The 11781-nt window shown below is 32.7% G+C and overlaps 2 protein-coding genes across 2 annotated transcripts in view; both read left to right on the forward strand.

Annotated features, from left to right (window-relative positions):
• Positions 1–11781, forward strand: part of LOC144854164 (serine/threonine-protein kinase RIO1-like) — a 107916-nt gene that overhangs the window by 26579 nt on the left and 69556 nt on the right. The window lies entirely within an intron of this gene.
• On the forward strand, positions 1490–10932 carry LOC144854249 (tektin-B1-like). Its single transcript, XM_078712178.1, has 6 exons — positions 1490–1611; positions 2076–2512; positions 2981–3195; positions 5411–5633; positions 8127–8350; positions 9357–10932. Exons 2-6 carry the CDS (start codon positions 2087–2089, stop codon positions 9559–9561), a joined length of 1293 nt encoding a protein of 430 aa, XP_078568304.1. The 5' UTR covers positions 1490–1611; positions 2076–2086; the 3' UTR covers positions 9562–10932.

The following is an 11781-nucleotide window of genomic DNA, read 5'->3' on the forward strand; positions in this document are numbered from 1 at the left end:
AAAACCATCAATTTATTGGTGGTTTAAACCTAATGCAGACAATCAGAAGAGCGTGGCACTGAAAGGATTTAATAAAATAAATTACTTTATGAGATATTTAAAAAAAAAGTTGTGACAACAGGATGTTTCTTAAACGTTTGTATTTAGTTGTTTTGTCTGTTTACCGTTGTATTACTGATTGTCACTTAATTACTAAGTCGTAACTAAATCTTACTCTCATCCAAACATCTCTGACTCAATTGACGGAACTGTTTAAATGCAATTAACGGTAATGCGTCAACATATTACTACTGCACTTTCTTTCAATTTGACATCCAACAAACTTTTATGTTTTTTTTATTAGCATCATCAAAGTTCTTAGTGATTATAATAACATATAACATTATTTAACACACAGCACTAATAATTCCACCGCTGAAGAATAACTTAGCAGACGATGGTGTAAACAGTGCTGTAATCAAAAGTTTTGTTTTTTATTTGTCTCAAAAGTGTAAATCTAATTAGCATGCGTGACGCATCCAACCAATGGACGTAATGCAATGACGTATGCGGTTACGCAAGTGTGAGAGTGACCAATCACAAGCTGTGGTGTGAGTGCGTCCCAAGTGGGAACCATTCAAGCAGCTCGGATGTTTTTTGTTCTTTTTGAATATATTGAACACGGAGTATTCACATTGAGATCCTATGCGCGTGTACGAACTCAATTAAAAAGGTCGACATAGTTCATTCAACCCTTTCATGCACACACGTTATTGATATTTTCAAATTGTTTTTCCGCGTTCCCCCTCACTTCGGATCTATAGCCTTACAAGTTCACCTATAAATAACACCTAAAACCCCAGTTAACCTTTTCACATTGACATTCAGCTGCATTTTTGAAATCTTTTATTCATATTCCGTCTATTTTTAAGATTTTCTTTAATCTTGACATATAAAGTTCGTTTATTTCCTGGGACATATGTAATGCCTACAGCCAGGTATCTTAGATTTTTATATCTTTTTAATATTATATAAACAAAATACATTTCTCACATCAAGGTTCAATATTAGGAGTAGTTTGAACAAGATTGTGATTTGACACGATACGAAAACTTACGCGTGCAAACATTTATTAATAATTTACCTATACAATCTGCCATGCTCCGACTGCTTTATCATGGTATTTGTTTTAATTTATCTATATCTATATTAACTTCACTATACAGACCGTCTCCTTTTTTTTCTGCGCATTCTTTTTTGTAAGTTATGCCGGTGTTAATGTAAACCCACTATGTAAACCCACCAGTCATCAAGCAGTTGATATAATATCTCCTTTTAACATGTTGTCATGACAGTGGCCAAACAATATACATTCAGTCGAAGGCAGTTATAACTTATTCTGTGATTAGTTAACACAAAGAATTTTACCATTTATAGACCAATCAGATCATCCGTTCATTTTGCCTTTGTCAAACTGCTTAGCAACGACTCACGCGTGTTGTATCCACACAGCAACCACACACTACATTATTACACTGTGTACAGCACTTTAATTCTGTATTGAGGACATTTATCTCGCAGAAGTTAATTAAGTAAAGACATTATTTCCAAATTAGTTTCAATCTGTAAACAGTAAGTAAATATATTACATTGTCTATCCAATATTTAATCAATTTTGAGGCTAGGCTGGGCTACACTAGCGACCTATCTATTTATGGCCGGCTGGCTAGGCCTGGGCTAGGCCTAGTAGGCCTAGGCCTAGGCCTAGCCCAGGCTAGGCTAGGCCTAGTTTGTTTGTCTAACTGAATTATTAGCCTAGTAGGCCTAGCGGCCTATAGGTCGGTTAGCCGGCCTAGGCCCAGGGCCAGGCCTATGCCTAAGTAGAATAAGGTCTGGGCTGACATTATATGTAGTCCCACCCAGGCTAGGCCTTATACTAAGCTATTCCACTACTAGCCTACTCTACTACATTAGCTAAGCTAGAGTTATAAAACTGCTAACATACTTTTTTAGTACTGACGTAGTTTTGATTGAGTTTTTTTTTTATCATATTGATTGTTGATATTTACACCAATAACTTTGTTTTGCCCACACAGCAGTAAACAACATGTCGATTTCAACAGACGTAGCCAGCAAACCCGTAACTCATTATGCCCCTTCAGATTGGCACACCAACAATCATCTTCTCTCAACAAACGCTGAGAAATTACGGGAAAACTCACACAGTCAACGCCAACAGGCCAGACATCTACGAAATGAGACAGATAATCGTACATCATGGGGTATCCATGACAACACAACAAGACTGTCCAATAGAATCGATGATATTGAAAATTGGAGGCAGACACTAGAGAGGACATTGAAAGACATTGATGAAGAAATTTCCAAGTTGACTGCTGATAAAGACTTGGCAGAGAAGGCTTTAGAGGCAAAGGCATTGCCACTAGATGTCGCCATTGAGTGCTTGACGTACAGAGATAGTCGACGGTCGATTGATGTCGTTGATGACAAAGCTAACTCTGAGCTTCAAAAGGTTTCAAATTATTTATTTGGCAACAATGGCTTGGGTCAACAAGTGGTCAAGGGCTTGGGTCAGCAGAGTGTACAGTTCCGGGTCCACTTTAGTGTCCGCAACATTTATACTAAACAATTTCATGTGACTCTTTGCCTCATTTTATTAGGATTCAAACACACAATCATTTTTCTATAAAAGAATAAACATTCAACTGTTTCACACAAACAAAATTAATGTACCTATGAAATTTATGTCTATTTAGAATTATTCAGAAGGCAATAAGTAAATATGTACATTAACTTGTCAATCCAATATTTAATCAATTTTGGGGCTAGGCTGGGCTAAACTAGCGACCTATATAGTATTATGGCTAGGCCTAGCTAGTTGGGCTAGTTTGTCTAACTGAATTCACATACCTGTGAAATTACATCTATTATTCAGAAGTCAATTTAGCCCAAAATATATTAATTTTTACCATGATTTCAGGAAGTAGTTGTGATTGATGGTATCAAGGAGGAATTGCAAGCAAAGATCAGTGCAGCGTTTGAGCAATTATGTGTTTTACAAGAAGCTAGACAGCAGCTTGCCGCTGACCTTCGACACAAGACAGAAGCAAAGAAGATTGATACATACTGCCATGATCTGTCAATTAATTCACCTGACATCTGCTATCAACCAAACTCAACACGAACACCAAAGGGGTAAGTTAATCATGCGCACATTCTGACCACCTCCGGCGGATATACTGTTCGACATCATTTTGTATGGTTGAAAAAAAAAGCTCTTTCATACTGCTGTAAATAATGCTGTTTAGATTCAATTGAAACGTTGTTACGTCAATCTTATAAGTTAGACAGTGAAATAATTTGAAACTAGTGCTGGTAAGACCAGTTCAACTGAAGTAGTGAGCCAATGTAATACATTATACTGTACAACACAGAAACCAGTAGGGGAATAAAAATAATTAACTTTATTTGAAAATGGAAAACTTGTGTGTTTTTAACGAGGCCGTTCAGTTTACAAAACTATTTACAAATACAACAAATAAAAGTAAAAGAAGTAATATGAACATATTTAAAACAATACTAAAGTCAAATGGTGTTTACAAAAAAAATGTATGCATAAAAGCGAAAACCAAACAAACAAAACTTAATATTGTTTAAGTTTATTCCATAGATTAGCTCCTTGAATTGAAAAACTCATGTCTTTAATATTCAAGGTTTCAGTTTAGAGACCTAATGAATGTCAAGAGGACAGTATAGTATTGTTGTCTGCCAGACTGATGAACATTGTAGGCGTTGTTTTTGTCGAGCCCTTCCAAATTTCCTCATGTGGTGGGATCATAAATTATAACATTAAAAAAAATAAGTACTGTAAATCATTTAAAGATGTATTGTCCCCTGAAAAAATAATTCTTGTTGTTTTTTTTTTTGAATATGCCATTTTAATGTCACCTCATAGTATCCACTTTGACCCAAAATTTGATCGAAAAAAAAAATGCATTTACCCAAAAAACTGTAATTTAAAGCAAAAAATAGTTTTGAATTTAACCATTTATTTTGTCATTTTATAAAATATAAGTGAAAACATTAATTTTTTTCCCACGGAAGTGATTAGCTTTATTAAAAAACTACAAAATAATATATTCAAAGTCTTATTTTATTAATCTTTATTTTTCATGTTTTTAGGGGACAACATATCTTTAATAATTAAATGTAAGTACATTTTCCTAAACGAAAAATAAGCTAATTGAAAGTCTTCTCTAAAGCCTTCATCTTGTGCAATTCTTCTTAAATGGCCCCTGAGTTTAAACACTACCCTTTTTGATAAGCGAATCGTTTCAAGTGCTTAATGATTGGATTAATTGATGTATAGGTGATTTAAAACGCAATTTTATTGGCTGTAACTAGCAGTAGAAGAAACTAGCGAAGCATTATTAAGACGTTTCTGACAATAGAAATCTTGAAATAGTATATAAATCATAAAGTTGCCAGTCTATATATCATTGTTAGTAATGTGTCATGTTCAATTTTTCAAAATATTCGTTAAAAACTCTTTCACGTCCTATATACAAAAACAAATTAAAATACTCTTTCACTTCCGTTATAGAAAAACAAATTTAAAAGTGGGTTGGGGGTCGAATGAGCTTTACACAGCCTTAATAAGAGTTCACTAATAAAACACTGTGATTTATTTTTAATTTACGTAAATATACATTTCAACCGTTAGTTGAAAATCATGTACAGGTTATACACACAAGCTTGATTCTGCCGCAATCTTTTTTAAATTAACCATCAGTATTTGATTAAAAAGTTTTTACTTGATGATGTACTTGTTTGTTGATACCGTTTCAAATCTTATACAGTAGTATATCAATCAAATAAATAGTATTTCATTTTGTACAAGCATTCATAACATAAATACTGCACATGATAGTCACATGATCATGTTTAATTTTAGAGTTTCCATTTTAAAAAGTAGGCCTAAACCTGAATATGTTCAATTATCATATTATTACTGTTCACAAAGTGCTTTTTTAGTATATTAATTATTTCATCTAAAGTAGTTTTTGATTTATATAAACATTATCAAACATTAAAAAAAGCAATACATTTGTTGGGGCTGGAGATTACTAGTTATCATAGTTAATAGTGTGTACTTTACTTTACTGTTGATATAGTATATTACAATGTATAGTTATTGCATTTGATTTCAATTTGTAGTCTATTGGTTATTTTGTGCAATTTAATGTTTTTTTTTTTACTTAATAAAATATCTACTTATATTGATTGATTTTTGAAAAAACTTCAATCATTAATTTTGAGAGAAGTTGTTTTTATTTGTTTAATTCAGGTATGAGTAAAAGAACAGTAAATTATAAACACCATTTTTAAAATTGTTTGTTTTACCTTTTAGAAGCGTAACACCACAAACATGGGAAGATTTTAGTCGCTACAATAAACAGCGTGCAGACGCTGAGATGACGTCTTCCAACCGACTACGTGAAGCAATACACAGTACCATTGCGCAAACAGACAATGACCTTGAGGCCCAGCGTCAGGCTAGCGAGTTTGCTCTACGTAAACGTATTCATGAAATGAAGAGTGCGAAAGTTGAACATGAGTGGCAGAAAAAGAATGTAAGTAATGTGAACAAAATTTGTCCCGACGCAAATTTATTTTTGCTGGTTTTGGTGTTATATTTCCTTTGGGTATTGGACAGGGCGCGATATTTCTTTTCATACATAAGTTGGGGACCCCTCATGAAACGTTACAAAATAAACATGAATATTCATTAGTTATATCCATAAATTGTGACTTAAGAATTGAGCTAACTACAATTCGCTAAACTTAGACTCTAGAATGTTCCTACCTGTATGCTTTCCAGGTCTGGTTTTTTTTTTCTGGTTTTTAGACTACTTAGCATAGCTGCATACTGTATTTTTAAATAGTTTTGTTCTTATGATTTTGCTTTACCTTCCCAGTCTATGGCCTTTAGACTAAGTAGGTTAGTATAGCCGCATACTGAACAGTAATAGTTTAATAGTTTTGTTCGTAATGTATATGTCTGATTCAGTTCTTATTTCTACAGATTTAGAGTTTCAATGTATTACTTTTGTCAGTAAGTAAAGCGTGTTACATAGATGATCGGAGAAGATTGTTTTTTTATAAAGTAATCGAGTATTAAAATGTGAATAATAGCAACAGTTGCCCACTTAAGGGAGCGTAATTAGTATTTAATGTGTATTTCAAAGTATCACTGTCAACTGTCTAAGTGTTGACATTTCATGTACTAATTGATCTTATACAACAAAAAAACTAGCTTCAGTTTCATCTTGAAATCTGAGTATCAGCCTTTGTATGATGACGATAAATTGGATTTATTATTGATACACAATGTTTAAATCTAAAGTTACTTCTTTCTACGGAGTATGTAATTTGGTGTTGAATCTCATTAAACCTCTGTCGTTGATGTACAGTAATAGCACATACGGAGTACTATGTACGAGTAACATACAGTCAATGCAACATAGCACAAGTTAATGAAGCATTGATGAATTCATTTTTACCTGCAGTAGTAGTACTAGCTAGTTGATAACACTACTGTACCTCTATTATTTTGACAACTATGGCTGGATCTCAATGGAGATACAAATGAAACAAGCAGAAAGATAAATCAAAATGGTAAAACAGCCAGAAAATGCCAAGTTTTTGGAAAACACTATTCCTTTGTCAGCTGGGCTATGATTTATAATTTTATGTTATCTTCATCTTTATTTTTTTACACACTTGACTCAGCGATTGTAAATGCATGTCAGAACACATTAAAATTTAGAATGCTAGACAATTCTGCCGTTAGATGATATATTATTGCTCATCAGACGTGGTAGTCAAGTTCTTGTATTAGATACATCGATGATCATCACATCACTTTTTACCCTAGTTTTAAATTTAAAATGCTAGTACAGTACTGATGTTAGGCAAAGCAATCAATATGAATAATGTTATTATTATACAGCTAAAATGCATGCTTGCAATTTAAACTCTTGATTTTGCCATCAAGTTAAGAAAACATGATTGCAATTATAATGACAAAGATCTGAAACCATGATAAAAGAAATTAAGGAAGATTAAAGAGACGAGAGTGAGACATCAAAGATTGAAAAGCATAGTGACACCACCTCATTCCCAAAAACCCAAACCTGCTGAGTGTCATTTTTAATTTTATATACTTTTATTCTATTGAATGCTACTGATAGCCAGCACAAGACAGATGAGGTGCTCGCCTCATCTGAAATTTTCAATACCCACCCCGATTCCCCAGCAGAGATTGTCATATTTTATATTAATAATTATACTTAAAGCATCTTTGCTTCGTCATTTTATTTAAACCTCTCGCTACGGCCTTGCCTGACAAAAGGATAGCACTGTATCTCTGTTGCGCATAAATGTACTTGCATACAAAATGTTTGTACTGTTTAATAGAATGAATGTAGTACTAGTATGCTTCAATTCTGTTTAAAATCTAGAGAGTGTTTTTATATTTTAAGAGATTGCGTTAATATCAATACATTGAACATTACATCAGTCATAAAAAAACTACTGTTTAATTCAATTTCACAAATTGAATTTCACAAGACAAGAAAAGTACCGTCTTGGTTTATTCCCTTGCCAAGGACTGAAAGCATTTTTCTTGTTATGCGTTATTGCATAATGTAATAATATAAAGCGACCAATACTCTCTGCTGCAAAGTATCACTTTTTTTTTTACGAATTCATAATATATTTGTGTACAGTATTCTGAATTAATTTGTATTTTCTTTGTGTCAATTTTTTTAACAAATTCATAATACAGTTTATTTATGTGGATTCAGAATTAATTTGTATTTTTTAGAGCATAATAATATCACATCAAATCATATCATATCACAAACTGTATATATTATATCTTTAATTAAATGCTAATACATCCTATTATATTTTGATAGTAATGTCTAATACTTTCGCATTCATGCTTCATACGTTTTGAGCTAAATTTTGATTCAATTCAAAAGGGTGAATGTATAACTGTATAAATGTTAATTGAAGTCTAACCTTGTATTATATTACTTTACAATTTAATTATATTGCAGACCGAGGAAGAAATCAAAGAGATGGAAAACGATATCCGAAACCTGGAGCAATCAATTCGCGACAAAGAGAATCCATTAAAGTTGGCGATGACAAGATTGGAGAACCGAACGTATCGACCAAACGTAGAACTTTGTCGGGATAATGCACAGTACGGTTTAGTTAACGAGGTGCATGAAATACAAGACAGTATGAAGGCGTTAAAGAACAAACTTAAAGATGCGCAGTAAGTCACTAGAAACATGATATAATACACTTTATTATTCCACGATTTAATACACTTTATTATTCCACGATATAATAAACTTTATTATTCCAGGCAGACTACTCATTTGACCCGTGATAAAAATACTACAATAAAAACACAACCTTACTAAGAACAATAGAAATGTATCCATAATATTGACAATATATAAAGTAGCATCTGTTTTCTAGTAATTCATTTCTGTTATTGATCAAATTATAAAAAAAAATATTCAAATTCTCTGAAATGAAAGTGAAAGTAAACAAATTTGTTATTGATATATTTTTAGTATTAATTACCAAAGCTGGTTTTGAGCTAGGCCCACCATCTGGATCAGACAGGTTAGATAATACTAGACCTAAGGGTAACAAATCGAAATATCATCATTGCATACTGTATGTAACCTAGATTTTGTACAGTCAATGTTTCAGCCCCAAACTTGGCATGAGGCATACCTGAAAGGCACTCAAAATGCCTCATCTACCATAGAGAAATAAGTGTTAGATAACTTATTTCTCCAAGCGAAACTAAATGATGCATGTGGTTCATATTAAAATATTTAAATTTATACTGTAGTGCATTATTAACAAGCTAGTTATTTACAGTAGTCCTGTTTTAAAATATTCCTTCCACATACGTACTGTAGAGGCTGTTAATATGTTATAATGAAAATTCTGTTTTACACTGAACAGATTAGGGATACTGTATGCATACAAGCTCTGTCTACAGTATCAAAGTTTATGTGACAAAAAAATGTGATGTGCCCATATATATAGTCATATCACTACCATATTTGGGCATAGCACTACCATATATGGGCATATCACTACCACATATAACATAGCACTACCATATTTGGGCATAGCACTACCATATATGGGCACTGTAGACAGAGCTTAAGAGAAGCAAAAGAAATCATTTTCATGCAGCTTTTTAAAACTTTTTGTAAAACATGAAGTGACCTTTAATTTGACCTTTAAACTTTCAGCAACGCCCGTGATGCTTTGGAGAAGCAACTTTACCGCATCAACCAAGACTTGGAACTAAAGAACAACTCGTTGGATCTGGACAATAAGTGCATGCAAGACCGCCAAAGGTTGACCACTCCCGCTGTCAGTCAGACCACCAAAAATCTAGCAACATTTTCAACGGACAGAGCGCTGTATACTGCAAAATCATCCTTGTACGCATAAACACAATACATCTTAATATCCAATTTTAATCAGGAAACATTTATGATTCATTCACATTTAAAATAAAAACAGGAGAATAAATTATAATGAAAACAGACGTCCACTATAGTAGTTTTGTAATGTGTACACGTTATTAAAAATTGATGTTAAATGATAGTTATTATTTGATACTAATTTATTGATATAATGATGTTTAGCAGTTGGTATTTAGATACGCTGGGTAACGTACTGCATGGATCATATGTTGTTTAATGAGTACATCCATCAGTTGATACCTGAAACAACTGTATGCTTGACTGATATACAGTATTACCTCTAGATTACTATATCGGCCTTCATTCATTGGCCTGCTGCTCCTGTATATATTTACAGTAGAGTATAAAGTTCTTTTAAAGTTTAAAACTAAACACGACAATTGGAGCATGAACAACATGGAAAACCATTCTAGTTTAATTACTTGATCATGTGACATAGTTGCCGCTGTCGTACAACATTATCAGTATGGTTGCGTATCAAATATTCTTTGCGGGCGGGATCTTTGATATTGTATACTGTTTAATCTTTATCTAGTTGGGCTGTTTGTCCCTGAAGACTCTTTGAGAGAAAAGGTAGCAAATCAACATATAAATAAATGAAAATTGTACAGTATCTAAAGCTCCGTCTACACTGTCAAAACGTTATGTGACAAAAGAAATGTGATGTGCCCATATGGACATGATGATGTCATGTCACTACTAAATTTGGACACATCACACTTTTTTTGTCAAACAAGTTTGATAGTGTAGACAGAGCTTTAGTATTCATGAGGCGCAAACACTTTCATTTTGCTGCTTTTTTTCTTTGCATTCTTTGTTTTCAACCAAAAATATAAGCACTTAGCACTTCTTATATAGTTGTACTGTATATAGTAGTATATTATTAAATGCAATATTAATAAGAAAAAAACTGAAAAGTATAATTTATTGAGTTTTAAACTATAAATAATTAAACTAAGAAATTATGCAACTACAATAGGTAGGTAGTTAGATTGTTAAAATAAAAACTATTACTAAAACTTAATTGGAAAAAGCATTTCAGTCAGTATTTGAAGGTATGTTTAATAACTACATTTGCAATGTAAGACAATGTCAGCCTAAAGCTTCTTCACTTAAACAGAAAGAAAAATAATGTGTGCTTAGAACACTGGCTGCGGGTTGCAATGAATAATGCAAGACAAATTACTGAAGCGCGTATTTAAATGCAAAGCCCCCTTTTTAATCTGTACATTTTAATAAGTATTTTTTTGTGAAAATGTATTGTTTTTCTTGTTCCTACTGTACAGTATGATATTAGATATAAAATGAAAGTGAATAAATTGATGTATTTTGAAAATTATTATGTGCAACGTCTGTTACTAAAAGTGCCTTTTTTTATATAAATTCTACGTCAGTTTTATTGACGTCTTTGTAAAGTTTTAAAAAAGTTTTGAAAACTTAGTCTTTTTTCTTTTATGTAAATTAGTGTCGTTACAACCGCTTTGGCGCAATGCTAACGTAAGCGCGACGCAAGTAATTTGACCAATCACAAGTGATGGATTCGAATCGTCGCTTATCATTGGTCAACTCACTTGCGTTGCGCTTGTGTCGTGTCACGTCCTAGAGTAGTAGGAAACCAAGCTTCTAAAGTTGTGTCCACACTATCAAACAAATGTGATGTGCCCATATATATGGACACGATGACGTCATACCACTAGCATTTTAGGAATATCACTACCATATTTGGGCACATCACATCTATTTTGTCAAACTAGTTTGATAGTGTAGAAGTGTAGACAGAGCTTTACTAACGTTAAACTAGTTCAGCGACGACTTTCACCAAAAAAAGTGCGATTTGTAATTAGCACTATCTCTATTGATAGTAATTTATTTTTAATATAGTTCCAAGAAGGTGAATCAATCTATTATTTATGTTTAATTCAAATTAATTGTCAAATGTAAGCACATGATTTAAACATTTCTTTGAAGTTTCGCCGAAACGTGTACATACTGTATGTAAATATACCTTTCGGCATAAATGCGTATTTTTAAGAATACAAGTTGTATATATAACCAAGATCGGTTACAATTCAAACATTGAGTTCACACGGCGTAATCGACCAGCAAATGTATATCTTGTGACAATGTCAATTTATTGTGTATTTCTAGTTTATGTTGATACTTCATTACAAAATATACATTTCTA

This window comes from Antedon bifida, chromosome 10 (assembly GCF_963402885.1).
Source record: "Antedon bifida chromosome 10, ecAntBifi1.1, whole genome shotgun sequence".
Lineage (NCBI taxonomy): Eukaryota > Metazoa > Echinodermata > Crinoidea > Comatulida > Antedonidae > Antedon > Antedon bifida.